The sequence below is a fragment of the Triturus cristatus genome, chromosome 6 (genome assembly GCF_964204655.1).
Source record: "Triturus cristatus chromosome 6, aTriCri1.1, whole genome shotgun sequence".
Lineage (NCBI taxonomy): Eukaryota > Metazoa > Chordata > Amphibia > Caudata > Salamandridae > Triturus > Triturus cristatus.
Genome location: NC_140589.1, coordinates 1,735,163,141 through 1,735,185,490, shown reverse-complemented (window position 1 = coordinate 1,735,185,490; position 22,350 = coordinate 1,735,163,141). Strand labels below are relative to the sequence as shown.

Genomic DNA, 22,350 nt, shown 5'->3' with positions numbered 1-22,350 from the left:
AGTATTAGGCTTGGTAAAAATGATAACATAACACAGGTATATGATCGCTTTTTGTTTGTAATAACTATGGTACAGTTACACACTGCAGGAGACGGAACTAGTAATTATGCCCCTAAAATGTGCCATAACTATGAGCTGGAGGCATCTATTTATTTAGCTAAAAGTGTCTGAGGTGACTAAACGATATTTGAGGATCACTCATAGACTCACAATATTTTTGATGGTGTTGTATCTCGGCACAGAATATTTGCCAGTGAAATATTTTTTGCATACCAGTTCCCAACACCCATTCATCTTTATAATTTGTCTATATATATTTAAACAGTGATTGAAAACTAGAGCTCTGCATGATGCCTTTTGTATATGTAAATTAATCTACTTCTTTCTCAATTAAAAAAAACAAGATTTGCTAATGGAGTAAAAGTGCTTGTTGAAAATCTTATAATTGTACCACTGTACAGATCACAGTTGCCAATTGTTTAACATGACATCAGAGCATTAAAGTAGACCGCTGATATTCATTTCAGAGCACGGGTGTCCAACATTGGCCCAGGGAGTGCTGGGTAGTCGGTAAATTAATCCCATATAGATTCACCGCAAGTACATTAATCCCAATTGAACCTAAGTCAAAGTTGACATGGATCTGACTCTTGTGGGCCAACATTGTACACCCCTGCATTAGAGGTTCACTGGATAACCTGCCTACAAGCTTACACTACAAATGTTATTAGCACAATGGCAATATACTACATATCAAGAGAGATAATATATGCACTTGTGAAGAAACCAATGTTGTTCATTCACTCACCTTTAAAGAGAGAAGTATAACTATTACAAACAAGGTAAATGTGGTACCCTTTAAGGATCCAGATATCTGAGCCTGTTACAGATAGAGCACAGGAAATGCTTGAAAAGAGGGCAAGTAAAACATATTTCCTTAAAGGTGCTGCCTATATACTTTGAAAAGAAGGCTAAGGGGGAAACTGCCATTGGGCTGGAGGACAGGGGATGTTTTCATGGGTGTGGGCCTTCAACCTGTAAACTCCACAGGCAGCACTGAGTGAGCAGGCACATACATACATGATTTGCTGCCAAGGAAAAATAATGCTCTTAGACCACAAATTATTGTGATTTCATACATTTCTCTTCCGACCTGCCTATAAAACTTAGGATTTTTCAGCCCAATACATTTGGAAAAGCACAGTGTAAACTCATTTATTTATTCACATAATCTTTCAGAATATCACACTCCGTCAGCGCAACATGGGGCTGGTATCAGAACATCTCCAGGCCTGCTTTCATCTCCTAGTCCAGCTATGATAGCTTCATTTGACCATCCAAAGATGTACAACACAGAACATTTCCAACGGAGACAGCAAAAATGTTTTTTTTATTTTTTTAAAATGCAAAAGCCTTTTGAGATACATAGTGATGTATATATTGCTATGCATCTTACAATATGACCAATTTCGGACATTTAACTCACCAGGGCATATCTGAATCATATTCATTAGGCCAGTTCTACTTAGTTAAGGATTTATATTAAATGAAACCACTGATCTCAACCAGTTTTCCAAGCTTAACTTGTCTTACCTTGATGTATGCCATCCGCACCGATTTCTACTGGATCAGTTGACCCGAAAGAGGACGCATCTCCAGCCTGCTGTTGTTCCTTAAACCGATCACTTTTGCTAGTCTCTTCCACTGAAAGGTCATCAGGCTCTTCCGAGAGGCTTATTTCCGGCTGTGGGTTACCCGTTCCATCTTCTGGAAACCAAGGAGGCCTTTCCATATCATCGCCATGCGAGTCCTGTTCAGCCCCTTCTGGTGGGCTTGGTTCTTGACCCATGACGTCCTTTCCGGTTTCTACAGTAAACAGAGGATCAAGGACAGAGAAGTAAAGTTTAATATGATTCTGATATATATAGGCTACTTTGATCCACCATCCTGAGAAGTCGGGGATCACAATGTGACATCATTCGAACGGGGGTGGGGGAGGTCTACCTCCTGACCATAACTACTCATAAACAAAGCACATTCCAAGCGCTGCTGAAAACATTTACCTTATAACCAATTACAGCAATCGGTTTAAGGGTGCAGGGACAGTAGAGCTTTACCCACTACTGCCTCCTGGTACTAATCAATGACCGAATAATACAGTTAAAACAGCTCTCAAAGCTCAGCGGAACCAACCCAAGGAGAGGAAAGCGCATTCCTACAACTGAAAAGTATCTGCTTTACATTCTAATAATGGTATACGCTGGTAGCGACTCAGCAGGTCACCAACGAGCTTCATGCATGGTTCATCAATTATTAGAGGAAACAAAATTCAGCATCAAGCTGGTAGTTTTTTAGGCCATCGCTAAACCTCAGTTACATGAGCCATTTCGTGTGTATAAATTATAGAAACTGCAATTAATAAAATGTTCTACTTCAAAATAAACATTGCGTACTCTTTTCTATTAAAAACATCTGCAAATCCTAACGATTCGTGAATAACGTGGGATTACAATAAGAGATTGTAGTTTATGTGAAAACCTTATATGCCCCTAAGGTTCTTTTTAGTACAATGATGAAAATGTGGCAATGCAAATGCACACAAACACACACACACAAACTATATCTTACACCTATGTCTCTTTCAGCATATCTCTCCTACATATCTGCAAACCTATTCTGTCCACTATATGAAGAGATTTGGCACACGTTTTGTCGCTCATTATGACCATGCTATAAAACATAAATAAAAATAAATAAACAAACAACTTAAACAATGCCCCTCATCTACCAGGTCCTTACTATCCAGGAACAGCAAACCCAAACATGAACAGAGCGAAAATCCTACTATTAAACTTAGACTGCAGTACCGAAGGAATAAAATACCAACCTACTCACATGGCCTCAATCCGTGGGTACCCGATTACTAAACTACTGTCATCTACCACCTACAGAACAAAGAAAGCAAATTATCAGCCCAATTAAAAAAAAAACAATTAAATGAGGGTAGCCAGAATCATCACCATCCAAAGAGAAGTGCCCACAACACACAAGTCGTCAGATGTGTGTCTGGAAACCCAGTCCCTTCAAGAATTACCTTGAAAGTACATATGGGACACAAAGTAATGTATGCGGTTATGTTTCTGGCATTCGTGGTATGGCTTGGCAACTCTTTTTAAATGGATCTGAGGTTTCTATATACCCCTGCCCTAACCCGCTCTGCATATTTTCCATATATTATTGACTGGTAATCTCGACTACATGTTTTTGACAGAAACCTGGCTGCAGTCCGATTCTAACCTGGATTTAGAGCAAGCAGTCCATCCAGGCTAGGTTATATTTTGACGAGATAGAAAAGCTTAGGCAGGGGGTGGCATTTGAAATAGGCCACGTTTCAGAATGAAAATTTGTGGGGGGTGGGAAGAGTCTTGGATTTTTTTTATCACCTTCTCACCGAACGCCTCTTCCTCTGGGATATTAGTATATCGCCCTCCAGGCAATCCTGCAGATATTTTGGATTCATGGGAGGATGTTGCGCAGTAGCAGTGTGGTTCACCATCCAATGCTATTGCTTTCAAGCAGAATAAATTTGGGCTTTTTTTCTTGGAACAAATTCTTCAGGCTCTCTTGCCTTGTAAGTCAGTATCACCTGGAGATCTGTGTCTAGTCTTAGTATGGCTAGCGAGGTCACTGCTCCGGCGTTCCAGCAACTTATGAACTGTTCCCTGGACTCTGCAAGAGTTCCTTGCTGCTGGAAAAAGACTAAAGTTATCCTTCTCTTAAAAAAGTCATCCACCAGCCCTGAGGTCATATCCAATGTTTGTCTTAAATCTCTTCTGCCTACTGCATCCAAACGTTTTGAAAATGAGTTAATATTCAGCTGACTTCTTATCTGAAGGATACTTCCCTATAGCATTACCCTCAGTCAGGATTTCATCAAAATCATACTTGATTTATCAGTGTTGTTGATATGGTTTCTTACCCTATTCTACAATACCTGTCTGAGGTTGGCATAGGCAGGGTTGCTTGGGGATGGTAAAGATCTTTTCTACAGGGGAGAAAACAAGAAGTGTGGCTTGCTCTCTGTCTGTCATCAGCAAGTAATCTTGTCTATGGGGTCCCTTAGGGCTCTTCGTTGAGCCCCACTGAATTCAGCAACTATCTGATTCCCCAGGCCAAATTGATAGAATCTTACTACCTTAAGACTGTATCGTATGCTGATGACATTCAGCTGCTCCTGACAGTCGATCCGTCTTCTTCCATCACAGCAGATGCGTTTAAAGCCTGCCTCTCTGCACTGGTTGTGAGAGCGCCACATGCTATTTAATGTGGATACGACTGAGATCCTCCTATCTGGCCATATGAAAGAGGAATAGCCATTTAGCTGCTGGCCCAGGAACTTACTCTCCTGGGCCCTTTCTCACTAGTAAGGAATCTGTGTAAAAATGAATGACAAGCTGGCTTTTTCACCTCAAATCACCTTCGTTGTTGCCACTTGTTTTTCTTTACTTCACTCCCTCAGAAAGTTCCATGATGTCCTGCCCTCGGAGACACATAAGACAGTGGTTTATGCCCATGTAACCTCGATATCGGACTACGCTAATAACCTGCATCTCAGCTTCCATGACAAGCTGACCAAGAAACCTTAACTGGTTCAAATGTGGCTGCTCATTTGATCTTGGATATTCCTCAGAGGATATTACTCAGCACCTTCGAGAGCTACACGGGTTACTAGTTTAACAAGCATTTGCATTGCAGTACGTCCCATATTTACGTGAGTTTTAGCTATTGGCATTGTAAATGACAATGACTTTCATTTATGTTTGGTTTTTAAAATGTAAATAAAAGGCATTATCATGTACAATGCCAATAGTGTAAACCTATTGCATTAATTATGTAGCCCACGCCTCTTGGAAAGGATGCCTAGCTATGCTCCTTAAGCCACGCTCCTAACAGAAACCACCACACTTTTCTCACCCCAACTACTGTCCTGATAGGACGCATTGGCCTAAAAAGATTAAGGTCGTAAAGAACGTGTGTCATACACAGAAAACTAACAAACGCACTAACCCAATGAGTTGTATTGTCAGTATCCAATGGCTTGCTGTTGTTTCTTACTTTCTGTTGCCCTGGGTGTACCCAGTTTTGAACGTATCTATTCATCATCCATTCATTCCTTATTTATTATCAGTGGTCTAAGGGGACACCATCTCATATAGAAAGCGCCTGGAATTCGCAGGAAGTCTTTGGCGTGGAACTATAGTAAAGTTGAGACGTGGAGCATTGCTTTTGAAAAGCTAAAGTTCACTTTCAAATTCAAAATAATACCTCGTCGTGGCAGGGACTTGCATAACCTGTTTCTGAGACGCAAGATATCCATGATCCGACAGCCCTGGAAGGCAGACAGACCAGAACAATGGCATTTTTAAAGGTTTAGAAGGATTCTCGCGCAGCCCTTATTACACCGTGACTGGATTGGGTTGACCCGAACCTGCAGAGAGCTCAGGTCATCGTGCGCTTAGACAAAGATCGAAGACGCTTCACAGCCACCATCACCACACAATAAGAGTGACATCTCAGGCCTGTACCCTCATCACAGATGGCATTCTCTTGCATGCATAAGCGGGATGCACACAAAGCATAACCGGCAGTTACCCGGAGCCTCAGCACTCCGTGCTCCTTTCCAGACAGGATGCTTTCTGCGTGTTCGGGCCCAGAACGCGCACCTGAGGTACTCCCCGTTCACTCTGAGGCGTGAGGTGACAGTGGTGACTCCTAGCCGGGCTGCTTACCTGCACACTGCCGGCGTGTGGCGAGCCTAGCTTATCCTGCTATGCCACTGCCTTTGTGGACGGACACCTCCACGAGGTACGTCGCGCCGTCAGTCGTTTGCGATGCTGTGTATGTGTGTGTTTTTAAAATGCAGCACCATAATGCTGCGCCCTTTCATTCCCATACCAGCTTGGTCTGGTTTGAGGGAGGCATTGACGGAGCAGGCACACTCGCTCCCGCGTCAGGGTGAAGTGAAGCGTTTGTGTTTCCGCAAAGCCCAGCCACTATCCAAGCAACCTGACAATGCAGACTTCCAGATATCGAGGCTTTCTTGTCTGCGTAAAGGTCATGAATGCTGGTTGCCATACGCCATAAATAGCACCACATATACACCCGCCAACCAGTTGCTGTTGCGCGCCGCCATGACGCTGTGCTGGAACCCCAAACCTTCCAAACCCCCAATGCTTCCGAGCTCCAAAACTTACACCACCGCCCGGAAGAAGTCTTTATAACCCTCCTCACGTGACTAAATAGGCGTGGAGAGAAGGAAGTGGAGGTTCAGTACGTCAACAAACTGCATAGCAAATTAGAAGAACCGTAGAATGAATGACGCAGAAAGAGTACTACAGAAAACTTACTACACGAACGAGGAGTCTGAAAAGTTAAAACATCATCCATCATACAAAACACATTTTCGAAGCCAAAGTGCGCAATTGACGTGTTCTTGATTAACACAATTTCAAGAAAATTATAGCTTTCGAGTGAATGGTGGAAGGGAGACAGGACACAATGTGAAGAGACGCGGCGCGCATGCGCTGCAACGCAAGGTGAGTGGGCGGGGCCTAAGGGAGATCGGGCGGACACAAACCCCACTTCCAAAGAAGCCAGACAGAAAACCAACAACTATAGATCTCGCCAAGGCGAGCAGCGCATGTGGTACAACGCAGGCAAGACCTAAAAAAGGATTCTCTTCAAAGCTCTCACCATTTCACAGTGGGCATTCTACTGGCTGGATCCACAGTATCGGATTAGAAGAACCAGGCACTATCAAACTTCCAGATCCTTGCTCTCTGCCTCAGCTCTGCTAATCACCATCCCAACTTTACGCCGGGTAAGACTTGGTAGCCAGTCTTCTATGGTTTTGGCGGAAACAGACTTTACAACGTGGTAAATACATTGTATGCATTTGCCATGCATTTTTTAGCATGCATTTTTTTACCGCGATTATGCATTTACAGCGCATACCAATATCACGCATTTAAGATAAGTTGAGGGGGGTGGGGGGGGTCATTCCCCACAAATACATTGTTTTTAAATATGAAAACAATGCGTGGTATTGGCATGCGATGTAAATGCATAATCGCTGTAAAAACATGCGTGTTAAAAAATTCGAGGCAAAGGCACACGATGCATTTACCAGTGTTGTACCGTTGTACAACCGGTTTTGGCTAGTGGCGAATGGAACCAGCTTTCCCTTTCTCTCTGGTCTATCTCTCACGAACCGTCTTTTCGTAAAGCTAAAACATATCTTTTCTCAGCACAGTAGCACAGCTTTTCAATATCCTCACTCAAAGAGGATCTTAGATGGCTTCTTTTTGACTCGCACATCCAAAATGTATCCATCGAATTTCTTTTCCTATCAATGCCATCATCCTGTGACTATTTGGATTAGTCCTTCTTCTGCTTTTTACTACTTGACTGTTATGATCACTTTCTTTTGACCGCACCTTCTTATTCAGTCATTTCTCCCCATTCTTCTTAACATCTTATACTGTACAACAAGGCTGTTGCTCTTGTGGTAACTTATCTAACTTTTGCCCTTTTTCCTGTGCTCACAGAGAATTTTTCTCAACTTTAAGTTTTCAGTTTACTGCTTCCTCATTCCTCCTCTCACTTCTATATTTTCACTTTGTACTGTTAACCTGTCGTCTTTTACTCTACTTTTCTAAATATGATCCTGGATTTACTACTTTTTCACATATGCATCAATTCATAGATTACTAGCCTTCTAAACATTTTGCTATTAACTGTTAAAATGTAATGTTTTTTGGCCACGTTTGCTCTCTATATGAGACTGCAAAATAAATTAATAAGATAATTGGCACATGATGAATCTGAATAAAAAATATTTACATAGTGGAAGCTGAAATCATCCTGATATATGCCACATTTCCAAAATATCCAGGAGATACCTCTACATAGAAATGCAAACTAAATTCTGTACTGGGAATAGAATGAGAACATATAGTCAGAAGAAAAAAAATATTCCAAAACTATAACCTGACAAAATCTGTATGGCACAAAAAACATCCCTAGATTGAAAAAAAGAAAAAACACCAACCTTAATTAATTCCTAAATCCAACTCCTCCGTATTTTAGAGCTGGGTTAATTTACCATAGTAACTCTACTACTAGCATATTTGGGGACGTGTCAAATGGTGCTGATGCATTTTTTATAGGGAAATATTTATTTGATGTCAGATTTTGATTGTCTTTCTTGGGGAGTCTATATTTTTTGAAAAATATGATTTTGCAGTGTATGCTTTCCCACAATACCAGAAAAACGTTACCTCTTCCAAGGAGGAACACTGTTCTCTTATTACTCCCTCATCATTACTAAAACCCTTAGAAAAACATAGGAAGGTCAATATTATTCAACTGCGGAGCAGCTTTGCATACTACATAGATCTAACTACTCCTGCTACAGGCTACTCAGAATGAACCGCTGTGCCTCGGCCCACTGCACCCGAGGATGTGGCGGACTGGTAGCTTCTATCATATGCTCTGGGAAAGCCCAGTGGTCCAGGACTACTGGAAGGGGGTTAAGGAGTTGATGGACTCAGTCATGGGGTTGGAGGTCCTGCGGGAACCCAGACGGTTGGTTCTGGGTATCACTGGGCAAGGGATATGGCCTAAGTACCCAGATCAGTGGCTCACATTGGCGGTGGGGATTGCAAAGCGAAACCTAGCCAGGCAGACCTCCAACTGTTCAGGAATGGGAAAAGGACGTTGATTGGTGTCAACTAGCGGAACACGAAATATACAGAGGCAGGGGTAAATTCGACAAGATTTGGGGTACCTGGATACGATACAGGGACACTCAGTAGCTATTGTTAAAGAGGGTGGTGGGAGGCATTAGGGGGTGGGTCAGGGGCTGCGTCTCACTGGGTTCAATGGAGAGGGTATGTCATATGATGCTTGTTGTGTGTGCAACCTGACTGAAGCAGACTACTATCCAGCAAAGAACGTGTCCGCCTTCTCCGTGTATGCTCACTGCATTTGTTCTGTATTGCTGTGAACCAAACAACTGCTTAATAAAAAGAGATATTTAAAAATAAATATATATTATCCAACAGCAAACTGAAATTGCACTTTATTTACTCTCCTTAACTTATATGCACTATTCAATTCCATAGCCTATGTCTAATGAATCACAAGATCATTAGGTGTCTTTCCTCCTGTCCAAAAGCTGCTCTATCGGTGCTTGGGCACTGAATGTTCAGGCTCCTCTCCAAAGCTTAACCTACTTTAACTACTGGCTTATTTGCACACTGGATCTCTTAGTTTGCTAATCAGCTCTACTCGTGCCTCCTTCGGCCTCCCACATGGATGATACACAGTCTGTTTCAAGTTCACCGATCGTTTGGACTCCGTCTATATCTTATACAAGTGTGTTCAAAAAGTATAAAAATGGATGAGAAAACCTTCCTTAAACATAACATGAAAAGACAGAAGTTGTTCTGAAGGACTATAAAAAAAACAAAAAACCTTACTACTTTAAAATATCCATCAGTTTCTATCTCTCTTTTATTAGGCACTAATAATTCTACATCAGCTTAGATATTTATCTTTATAATATTTGATAAATACATTTGACAAGTTAGCACCCTGCTGCGTATCCCATGCCAAACTTCTTAAAGAAATCCCATCCATCTGTCCTGATCACAAAAGAATAATTGTGCTGGGTGCAGTCATTAACACTAATGTACACTACTCAATGTTTGTAACCCAAATGTATCACACCATTGCTACCAAAGCATCAACACGTCATCCTCCCTTTAAATGTCAAAAGTCCCAGGGAACATACTCTGTCAACTGGCCAGGACATACCAGAGGCACCCAGGGGAAGCCCACATAAAATAGACGATTTGTTGCACCTTATATACGTTCATAGATAAGAGAAATCCAGAATGCCCGAAAGAAAAAAAGGTTATGCTTCATCAGCCTTGAAAGTTTTGCAGAACACTATAAACGGATAGGGGGGTATATGACTGCCTGACAGGAACTCCTTTCTTTTCTCTGCAGAACAACAAGTCAGGGGACAACTTTTTTAAAAATTATATTTTAGAAATGTTAATAATGTTGCAAACATGCACTGCATCTTTGTTAAAATAGTACAAATAACAAACTGTATATGCAAATGACAAATGTCAATGGGTTACACACATCTCATAAGTAACTGAATACTCAAATATAGCAAACTTTGCATTTTGCACATCGAACAACGAGTCCTCCAAGTAAACATATCTGACATTAACTGGCAAACTGCTGTCAAAGCAATCAAAACAACCCCTTTTTGACAGGTGGGAAATGATGCTTTTATATAGAAATATGTCACCCACAAGGTAGGGTGCCCGATATGTCGAAGTGGAATGTGTGCAAAATTAAAGTTGGCATGTTCCTCCAATGACTAGAACCTGAAAACTATTTTCACTGGTAGGGCAGTAGCTGGATCCTTGAAAATGACAAACTAAAGATTATAAACTTACATCTACAACTTTTGACAGGAAAAGCATAAAATAGGCATGCAAAGGCCATTTTTCAAAATTATTAAAAGTACAATTAATTGGTGAACTTAAATTAAATAAATACTTAGGAAATGTAACTTTTAGAAATGTGAGTCTCTAGTTGGCAGTGGCTTGCACCCTGTCCAAGTATGGACCCTTCCTTCTAGTCAGGGTAAGGGGATTACACACCCAAAATAACCCTCTCCACCCCCTTGGTAGCTTGGCACGAGCAGTCAGGCTTATCTGAGAGGCAATGTGTAAACTATGTGTACATAATATATATAGTAACACAGTGAAAATACTACACCAGTTTAGAAAAAATTATCTTTATCTAAACCAAGCAAGACAAAAATCCAACATACACAAGCAAAGATATTACTCTTAAAAGGTTTAAAATAGTTCAGTTCATAGAATAACTATGGATGCGCCACTTTTTGTACAAAGTACCTGGTTTGCATCGAAATTACATAGCGAAAACAGGTGCTGTGGATATGAGCACCGAAAACACAGCGATGCGTTGATTCCTTGCTCAGGAGAGGTAATGTGCCGATTCCTTACTGCCAGAGGAAGCAATGCGTTGATTCCTTGGTGCGGTGCATAGGAGGTGGTGCATCGGTTCCTTGCTTTCATGGGAGGTGATGCGTTGATTTCCTTGATTTCCTTCTGCGAACGGAGGTGAAGCATCAAATTTCCGACACGATCCTTACTCCTGGACAATGTCGACGAAGACTTGCCGCACAGGTGCGATGCGTGGAAAATTCTGCCGCTGCGGGTCGATGCAGCAGCAAAACAGGCGATGCATTGATTCCCACAGCCGCAGATAGGTGATGCGTTGATTCCTTCAACCGTACATCACGGCCTGCGGAGCAGTCAGTGTGGTGGTCTCGGACTTTGAAGACACAGTGTGCTGAACCCAGGCTGTGGCGGTTTCTTCGGCCACGGGCAGAATCTGCATCGATTTTCATCAGTAGAAGCAGCAAATCATCCTCCAAGGGCCCAGAACTGGAATTGGCACCACAAGGCAGGTCAGAACTCCCAGCAGCGGAGTTCAGGGATGCTGCAGATGAAGTCTCTGATGGCCCTGAGACTTCTTAACAGGAGGCAAGCCCACATAAGCCATTGGAGAAGCTTCAGAAGCAGGATATACAGCAAAGTCCATTCCTTTTCCTCTCCCAAGCAGAAGCAGCAACTGTAAGCCAACCCAGCAAAGCAACATACATAAAAGGGGAAGTACTCCTCCTCACAGCTCGTCAGCTCTTCTGCTTGGCAGAGGTTCCTCTTGATCCAGAAGTGTTCCAAAAGTCTGGGGTTTTAGGTCCAATACTATACCTCATTTGGCTTTTGAAGTAGGCATACTTCAAAAGAAAGTCTTTGTTGTTTACAAGTTTTTTTTTTGTCTGGCCTCAGCTCCAGACACAGTCCAGGGGGGTGGAGACAGCATTGTGAGAGCACAGGCACAACTCTATTCAGGTGTCAGTGACAACTCCTCCCACCACTCTAGCTCAGGAAGACCCATCAGCCCAGTGATAGCTCATCAGGATATGTAGGACACACCTAAGCTCCCTTTGTATGACTGTCTAGAGGGAATGCACAAAAGGCCCCTGTCAGCCTAGACCGGACAATGAGTCCACAGGCAGGCAGAGCCACAGAATGGTAAAGCAAGAAAATGCCTACTTTCTAAAAGTGGCATGTCCAAACACACAATTTAAAAAACAACTTCCCTAAAAGATTTGTTTTTCAATTCTGTTTTTTAATTCTGAACTCAGGGAGCCCAAACTCCAATTGAAAGTTACACTTCTAAAAGGTTACAAGGCAGCTCCAATGATAAGCTAGGAGAGAGATAGGCCTTGCAATAGTGAAAAACGAAATTGGCAGTAGTTCACTAGTAGGACATGTAAAACACACCAGCACATGTTCTACCATTCACATACACTGCACCCTGCCCAGGGCGGTTCCTTGTGCTTACTTTAGGGGTGCCTTGCATGTAGAAAAAGGGCTGACATGGGCCTGGCAAGTGGGTGCACTTGCCAGGTCGACATGGCAGTTTAGAACGGCACTAACAGACACTGCAATGGCAGGTCTGTGACATGTTTACAGGGCTACCTACTCGTTGGTTGGCACAACTAGTGCTGCAGGGCCACTAGTAGCATTTGATTTACAGGCTCTAGGCATACACAGTGCACTTTACTAGGGACTTTCCAGTGAACCAAACATGCCAATCATGCATAACTAATCAGAATAATAATTTACACAGGGAGCACTTGCACTTTAGCACTGATCAGCCGTGGTAAAATGCCCAGAGCACCTAAACCAGCAAAAACGAAGTCCAGCATACAATCAAAAATACTGTGGGCAGAGGCAAAAAGACAACGGGACGCCACACCAAGGATGCCAGGTCTAACAGTAACTTTTATAAAGTGATCTTTTCCAGGCATTCTTGATACGGTGGTTTGCGGCCTCCCTACGCACGCACGCGACGATCAGCCTAGAACCGCTTCGCCGCAAATGGGCGATAGACCTGAGGAGGCCACTGGACGACAGGGAATGGGGCAAGATACTACAGAGCCCAATACGCGTACCCCGCAACATGCGGTTCCGCCAGATACAACTGTTTATACTCCACAGGGCGTACCTTACACCCGAAATAATTAATAGATACTTCCACCGCATAGATGCGGCTTGCCCCCGCTGTGCGGAGTTGGGAACTGGGCTGGTCCACATGCTGTGGAGTTGCCGCAAGCTGCGCTCATATTGGGAGTCAGTCCACGAGGCGCTACATATATGCACAGGCCGCACCATACCATTTGAGTGGCCCGTCTACCTACTACACCTATTCCGCAGAACACCAGCCATGAAAGTCACCTCCCGTTTCCTTGACTTGGGGTTGGTGGTGGCTAAATGGCTACTCACCAAACACTGGAAGGCACCGGACCCACCACACACACAGGCATGGTGGTTTTCACTCCAGGCATGGGCCAAAGCGGAAGGCATAGCTCTCCTGAGGGAGGAAACACTGGGACTTCGGAGGACACATATCACAACACAGTGGGAAGGTCTCTTGCAGGCCTTGACGTGGTTTGAGGGGGACACGGCGGAGAGACACACTGCCCAGGAGGGAGGGGTGTCCCCGGAGATGGTGGAGCGTGTGCATGCGGTCATTTAGCCTGCCAAGTAGACAGCTGCGCAATGACTGATGCCCAGGGTGGACAATATCAGGTTTCCTATGTGGGACTGATTGTTTGGGGGGTGCTTGGGGGGTGGGGGGGGAGGGGCTGGGGAAATAATGTGAATTATATGTTTGCAGGTCGGACTCTGCTGCTGTTCTTGGTTGCTGGGGGTTCTAGACGTTCTGCCTCCTGTTTATGTTCCATTTTATTATCTGTAACCGCAAGTATCCTGACGGATTTGTGTAGACTCTGTGCACTATACCACTGGACCTATCATACCAAAGCATGATATTGTGTATCGTACTGGGGTTCGTATTATTAACACTTGGTCATTGAAACCATTGACTGTCGGGTGAGAGGTCCCCATGTTTCACGGTACGGCTCCTCTGGTCTAGCCTACTGCTTTATGATATGGTCAAGGTTAATTGAGTCCTGGTGCCTGCCTGTAAGCTGTAAAACAATAAACAGATTTTTCAAGTGATCTTTTCCAGGCATAAAGCTCCTGGAGGCTAATTTGCTAATCAGCATCTGCATATAAAGTGGTTGAGCTTAATGAGGTGTGAAGCCTAAGAGCATATGATCCCTATCAACCCAGAAAAGACAGTCTGGGTGGGCACCTGAACATCATTAACTTGAAAAGGATAGAGGAGAGGCTTGCCATTTATAGTTTAGTGTAAGGAGAGACCTGAAGAAGGGAAAGCATGTGTCCCCGAGGCTTCCAACAGCTAGACTGGCTCTGACCCAGTGACAGGGAAGCTACTCCAAGATCTGGTTTTGCATAGACACATGGAAAGGGACTGTTCATTTCCCTGACCACACCTCTGGCTGGGCACAGGAGTTCTTCACGAGGCAGAAAGGGTTTCCCTGTCTTGCATTTTAGGAGGGGCACTATGGGATTGTTTGCAGTATGGCAAATAGGAACTGCTGAAAAGTGGGGAACTTTTTCAACGGTATCTAGGGAGTGTCCAGGAGTCACCTCCACCTACTGGCATAAGATCAGAAGAGGACTGAACCTGCTGTCTGTGACCTGAGCCTAGCCCTAAAGGAATGGATCTGCTCCCTCCTGTGCCCAGGACAACAAAAGTAGATTCGAAAAAACAGTTGGCGGACCGTCTGTGTGCCTACAGGGACACAACAAGCTGTACGAGGCCTTTTTTCTGAAGTGACCAGTATCAACCGGACCTGGACTTGACCGTGCTGGTGGCCTCTGATGGAGTGAGTCCTTGCCTCCAAGTCCTGCCTCTGAGGTGCTGAGAGCCTTGGGAGTGGCCTAGAGGAACTGCTCCAGAAACCCTGAAAAGTTGGGACCTGTGACGACGTCCAAGACCACCAAGAGCTGTCAGGAAGACCTTGTGGCAAAAGTGCCCACTTTAAACGCAACTTAATCATAAACAGCTTCAGGCCTGCCCTGCAGGGGGATTTTAAGCGCCATAGAAAAAGACAAAGTCAGACGGTAAAGTCATCAACTGGGATAAACTGATTGGGGTATTCGACTCACACTTCATCACGGTTGGCCTGAAATCGCACCTAGGTCCAGGTCTACTGCGACCATAGACTACTGTTGGTAAATAGTGTCACTATTTTTACTTAAAACTGTTTAAATTCTTCTCTCCCGTTCTCCTTATTGTATTTTTGTCACACTGGCAGTATTTTGTTTAAAACATTTTACTCTATTTTTTAATTTGGGTTGTTTATTGTTTGGAGTTTTGACTTTATAACTCTTTTTGTAATGCATAAATACTTTACACATTGCCCTATGTTAAGCCTCTCTGCTCTGTGACATAGCTATCAGAGGGGTTGAGCTCAGTATAATTTAGTGACTTTGGGATTCACCCTGACAATTTAGTGTCATTATTCCTTGAGGTAGACAATGGCCCACCCTAAATATTAATCCACTTTCCTACATGCAGATACAGATCTCTCCATCCCTAATTAAAAGACAGTCTCAGACCTCTGAAGCGCATCCAATCTATAGACCCCATATATTGTCAAACTTTTCTGAGTGCCTTCCCTACTTGTAAACAAATTTATTTGCAGCCATGCACTTATTCATATTAGTTTTCCAGAAACTCACAATGCAATGATCTGATCTACACCATAATATTGTTGCCCAAATACCACCTCCCCTCCATTAAATCTGTATTACAGAAGCGATTTAGGTACTTGATGGTACCCCATCATTCCAAATTTCCAAAAGCTGAGTTTCACCATTTTCTCTTTCTGGAACTGCACCATCTTACCTATGAAGTCATGCACCCTTTTTCCAGAAGGATCCTAACCTGGAACATGACTAAATTAAACGTTAAGTGCCCCAGCAGTGAGGTTCCCTTTGACACTAATACAAACCCTTGATCTGTCAACTCTTTCATCCATTACAAAATTCATGTTCCTCTCCCAATATTGAAACCACTTAAGGAAGTGGCATTGGCGAGGGGTCAATCTTTTCTAATGTGACAGCCTGTTGCTGTGGTGTGGGGCATATTGATAGAAAGACCAATCTTTCCCCGTCACAAAGATCGGGGGCTAAAGCATAGCAGCTCTTGGGGTTTAACCACTTGTGTCACACCACAAAAAGGGTCAGAAAGAGTTCTTAATCAGACTGGCAATTCTCCGGAGCCCGATCTAAAAGCAGAGAGGGCCCAAGTCGTATAATGGCTTCTCCCCAGTATGCAACCATTGGTGCCTCTGAAGTGGGTCCATGAATCTATATTGAGTGCTTCACGACACTTTACATAATCTTATCCCCTAGCACATTAACATTCCAGGTGAGGAATTATATCCTGCACTGCATCTGCCATTATCCCAACAATTGCTCCCTGTATACATTACAGATTCACAATCTGCACAAAGAATTTAATAAATGCTGTCAACAACAAGAAACAGTAAAACTACAGACCTGACAACTCTCTCCTTGCATCCCCATGTACAGTCCTAAAATGCCCACAACCTCAATACACAGGGAGCACATCGCCCTAAAACTGACTGAACCTTAGGTGGAGACACCTACTCATCCGCAGGCATTACCCACAATAAAAACCGAACTCATTTTCTCAAACTGTGACAGTGTTATAGGTGTAGACTGTACCTATTACTTTTTTAGGAGACTTCTGTCACGCAGGAAGCACCACAAAGGTATTCCCCCTCCCCTGCCCGAAGGAGCCACAGAAGTCTCCTAAAAAAGTTATAGGTACAGTCTACAAGAGCGATTCTATCAAGAAGTTGCACCCACCCTGGTCCTGAAGGAGCCCCCCTGACCCGCAAGGGCAAACTAGGGCTGAAACATGTTGACCAATCATGATCTTACACCAGGTGCCGTGGACCACTAACATCCACCTGAGCACCATTCTTCATTCGCATTTTTAAATCCACCTTTTTTCTGTATGACTCACCTATCTCTCACAAATGTCATAAACCAGATGGTCTCCCTCCAGGTGAAGGAATTGAAGATCGCCTAGAGAACTGGAAACTCTGGCGGAAAAGGACCCAATGATGACGCAATTCACCTAACTAGAAGGGCGGAGAACCAATATACACCCCACCCCACGTTAGAGTAAATGAGGGTCTTCGGAGGAAACCTAAAGACCCTGGAACACTAAGAAATGGGATTCATTCCCCCTTTTGATTAAAACTATAACCTCATGGAAGCTGAATGAATCGCCGATTCTCTCTCCCTTCTTCTACAAAATGAACAGTGTCTGTTGAAGTGCCAATATCCATCTTGTCAATCTCACAGTGAGGGACAAGGGCTTGGGAGGTCCCGCATACAGGCCCCAATCAATAGTGCAAATCACTGGAGTGTGCAGTTCCTGCGGGGGGTGGGCGGGGGGGATTGGAAAAGGGGGTTAAAAAAGGGGAATGGTGTAATGTCCAGGCGCTAGATAGAGAGTGCGTAATCACACTGGGAGTATTCCAATAAGGGAGCAAGGGCCCTCACACAGCCCGAGGGGTGTCATGCCTCATCATAGGGCAGCTCCTCATTGGGCCGGCGCTGCAATACCCAAAGGGCCCGCAGGGGGGCTCTTTGCTGCAGTTCTTTTCTGTTTGCCATCGTGAAGCTAGTTGTTATGAGGCAGCTTGTGTGTGGTGAGTAAAAGTGAACGAAAGTGCTCGTGATCTAAAAATGGCTACAAGAAACTCCAAGGGTAATTTTATTCTCTGGATTCTTGTGCTATTTGTAAGAAACGACTAGCGTCGTGGACTGAAGTGGGGGAGATTATACGCACTTCGGTCTAGATAAGTGTGTACGGTGTGTGAATGGTCGACATGTTTCTTGCCCTATAGTGTCCAAACGGATCTAGGCAATTCTTCAGGACCTAGGATACGTCTACTACCCAAGGGGAAGGCTATTCCGGGGTATTGTACAAAAGTAACTTCCCTTGTAGTCTGGATTTGAAGGTAATCCCAAAAGAATGAAAGTGTGAGAGGTTAAAATTGTTCTACCTTCTTGTGGACATGCACCTGGAGGAGTAAACACAAACAAACGTTGTTTACGTTGTCAGGTCCCATTACTTAGGAGTCCTTGACAAGGAAAAAAGTAAGTGGAAGAAGGATAGGGGAGGGAGGACTAAAACAGACAAGGGGAAGTCGGGTGTGAAAACCTAGCAAAAGATAAAACAGTTCGGATTCAAAAGGCAAATTTGTTACTCAATTGTACATGGAATTTAAAGCAACGTGATGTTGCAGTTTTTTCACGTTGTAGTACTGTATTATGTGGCGTGCCACACGGAGATACTTCATAGATATGCTGGAGCAGGTAGTACAAAATGTTGTATACCCCCCATTCTGCATGTTTATATTAATCCGAATAATCTATTAATTGTAATATTATTAATCCGTTTGAAGTGATAACACACCAATTATATTAACAAAAGAATTACACGTGGGATTTGCATTTTGCATGGCTAACTAATTGTATTCTAATATATGTACGCCTACTAATGGTAGAAAATTAGAATATTGCATGATATATGTTGCTTTTGTGACGTAATTGTAAATTGCACCAGATGACATCACTGGGTGAATATAAACGCTTTGAATGTTGCTATTATGCTACATAATTACTTACACATAGGGGAATTAGTGAGGGTTTAACATTTTATTAGCCATTTCAATGTTTTAATTACTTTTTTGTGTTTGTTTTACTTAAGTTGACCATTTGGGCCTAAGTAAAAGATGGCTGACTGAGACGCACGACGTGACTGCTACAGTTCCACGAGGTTTTGGGTGAAGTGCGCCTGCGCCACCGCCAGCAACAATGGCCTCGTCCTGACCCTAGGCAAGATGTACCAACCAAGGTCGTACTGGGAGAGTTGCCAGGACCACAAAACAAAGGACTGTCTTTAAAACCGGAACCAGCAAGTGTGATGACTTAATCGAAAAGACTATGTGAGAACTTCACCGGACGACCGCAAATACACCAATCAGGACGGCCTAAAACTCATTTTTGATACATTTTGACATTAAAATCCTTATAAAAGATGGTAGAATAGTGAGTTTGTTCGTTCGATTTGTCTTGCTGCGAATTTCCTGACGTTATGCTGACAGAGAGGACGGTGACACTGCTGGACAGCTGTTATCCTGAATCTTTGAGAGACTGAATTGCGGCCTGACTTTGATGAATTTAAAGATTTTTCCACGACTTGACTGACTTAGAGGACGACTAATAGTCAGATTAGGTAAATATGATGTTCTGCGGTTTGGATGATTATTTTCTACAATTTGCAATTTAATTAGATAAACGATGCTTTGATTAACCTCTTTCGTGCTCATGACGTCTCCCGGCCGTCATGAGTCACGATGGGCGTGTGCGGACGACGGCCGGGAGACGTCATGACCACGCCTGCGATCGGAATGCCAGCACTGCGGGAGCGCTGCGGCGGAATTTGCGCCGCAGCAAAGAGGTTAATAGACAAATGTGTTGAGTTGTTTTTTTGAAATTAGATTAAGAGAAGAGCATAAATAAAAGAATTGATTTACCAAATTACAAAACCAACTAACGGATTCATCGCCAAATGAGGGGAATATCACGAGGTTTGAAGCTAATAAAGGTATTTAGTGCATATTAGGGTTTAGGTGAAAAGATATTCCTTTCATGTCAGCGTATGGAAACTTATCCCTCCCGGGAAAGCAGATCAATGAAGTGTGAGTGTTGGTGTTATGGGCCCCACCAATGAATGTATTTGAGTTCATGTGTTATTGCGATATTTGGTCTGTGACGAAGGGAGGATTTGACATTCCACGCTGCAACAGATACATTTACTCATTCTGTCATTCAAAGCAAAGTATCGTGTGGCGAAGCCAAGTGACAGTACATTTACTGGTGGTGAATAGTCTCGCCAAGGGGAGTGATGGTTTTCCCTTTTTGCATTCTATCACCGCATGTGTCCCTCTTTTCCACCCAACAGACAAACTCACCTCATTTGAGGAATGTGACTGCCCCAACCGTGAAAGGCCAGGATAATCGATAATTAAGCGAAGGAGGAAACCTGTGGAAGTAAAATTACATGGCTGTGGGGTTTGAGTTGGTTGCAGTACCATAATTGGTTCCAGGGTGGTGGCAGCACGGGAGTCTTAAAGTTAGTATGCCCGCATGTGATGGTCAGTGGTGATGGGCGGACACTGTTGCCCTTTATCCCGGGTACCTCGGGGGGTGCTGCTAGCAATAGTCAGGTCGCCAACGTTGTGGAACTACGTACGCTGACGCTGTAATAGTAACCAACACTATGTGTAACCCCAAGGATGTAGGCAGTGGTAGGCTGCAAGGCCATACCGGCGCCTGACCGGTGCATGTATTCCCTGTGGCCTGCGTAGAATGTGTAAGTGCCTGTGTAACATATAGCCGGTGGCCAAGGTTACTAGAATAGAGTCTGGTGGTTATCAGCCACTCAGATGGGAGGCTGTGGTGCAGCAGATAAGGGTGGTAGCCGAGGTAGCTGGTAAATAACCTGGTTTGTACTAGCAACTCGGGTTGCCGAAGGGTGGCGAGAGGAAGACCATGTCGCCCGGCATCTTGCATAGTGCGGACACATGTTGGTGATGGACCCTATGCATTAATGGCTGTAGTGGACCCTCCTAAAAGGGCGGTCCTCCTGGATGCTACACCATGGTTGTATGGTGTTGAGTATGGTGAGGTGCCCAAACTCGCTGCAGACGGCCCCCAGTGACTCATAGCTGTGGAGTCGCTGGTTAGTGCGACTGTCTACAGCAGGGGAGTAAAAGGAATGCCGGTGTTAAGTTGAGCGGCGTGCATCAGCAGGGGTGTTACTGGTACACCTTTCCCTTACAGTGAATCCTTTAGGAATGTGTAATTGAGCATGTTGTTCCTTTAGGCTGATTTTGCCCCTCTCTTAAGCTATGTGCACGTCTTGTGTAGAAAATATTGCTGACCGTACGAAAAGTAGCACAAAATGCGTGGAGTAGAGGAGAAAAGGTAGATAGCTCAAGGTAATCTTTATTTGTCTTCTGAGGTATGAGAGTAACTAATGGGTAAGAGTTTATTGCCTCTTCTGTTCACCAATTTTTGTGCAAGTTTACATCGAGTGGGGCTCTCTGTATCCTCTGCTGCCTCTGCCAGCCTCAGAAACAGATTTTGTTATACAGCGACCACATGTTTTCCTCTGGATATGTGCCACCCATTTTGGAACCCATGACCAAGGCAACCATTTGCCTTTGTCATAAAACATGCCCCATCCCGATCCATCCCACCCCGATGGTGAAATCTTATGGGGGGAAAAACCTGGCGCCATGAAAGGGAGAGGATATAGGGCTTGGTGTACAGAGCCCTTTTGCCAATGTAAACCATGCAACTGGCAAAACTACAGAGTTTCTGATCCTCAAAGTACTTTCATTATGTGCAAAAGCCCTTTTATCAGTCTGGAAATTATTTCAGAATTCAGGTCTTTCCTATTTGATGGTCGGTAACTCACCAATGGTTTTATCACAACTGAGATGGGCTAGCAGATTCAAAAAAAAGAGAAGGGACCCTAAACTGACCCCTACCCCTTTCTGAATCAAGTGGGCAGTCTGGGGGGAGTAGACAGTGGTCCAAGGGACCCCTGAATGCCCCCTGAAGTTCTCCAAAACAGTGTTTTCCTTGTATAAAAAAGCAGCTCTGGTTCCGTAAAAGAACACGGGATCCCCCCCTTTTTTTTTTAAAGTTCAATTTTGGAAAGCAATCGTAGGGATGGCAGTCTGCTATCTTTTACAGGTCACCATCCCCATGACTGCAACCAATTACGTGTCGGCAAACTGCGACCTGCTTTATGATTATTAATTAGGTAGGTCATTCTGTGATTCAGTATTTTGTGAACCAACCTATTAGTACACAGGTCGAATATACCATTGATTCGCAAAAAGTTAGTGCACAAATTGAGACTAATTTTTGCAAATGGGATAATAGTCCATCAGGCCCATAGAGCACACTGACAGGCAAAGCATTCCTCACTCTGAGTGACTAGGTGCCACCCTCAGACGGAGTGGGAAATACCTCCCCCCACACCCCCCCTCAAACAAACGGTCTTTATTTAGCCATTGGCTGGGTCAATGCATAATATGATATGCACATTCCTTTCTTTCAAAATAAACGGAGGGTGAAATGGCACCAATGGCCTATATCATTTAACCCTAAA

The 22,350-nt window shown here is 43.8% G+C and overlaps 1 protein-coding gene across 2 annotated transcripts in view; it reads right to left on the bottom strand.

Moving 5' to 3' along the window:
• Nucleotides 1–22,350, bottom strand: part of MIA3 (MIA SH3 domain ER export factor 3) — a 348,169-nt gene that overhangs the window by 202,377 nt on the left and 123,442 nt on the right. For both annotated transcript variants that reach the window (XM_085612967.1, XM_085612968.1), the window contains exon 5: nt 1,594–1,866. In XM_085612967.1, coding sequence (XP_085469093.1) covers nt 1,594–1,866 — 273 coding nt within the window. The remainder of the gene's footprint in view (nt 1–1,593; nt 1,867–22,350) is intronic.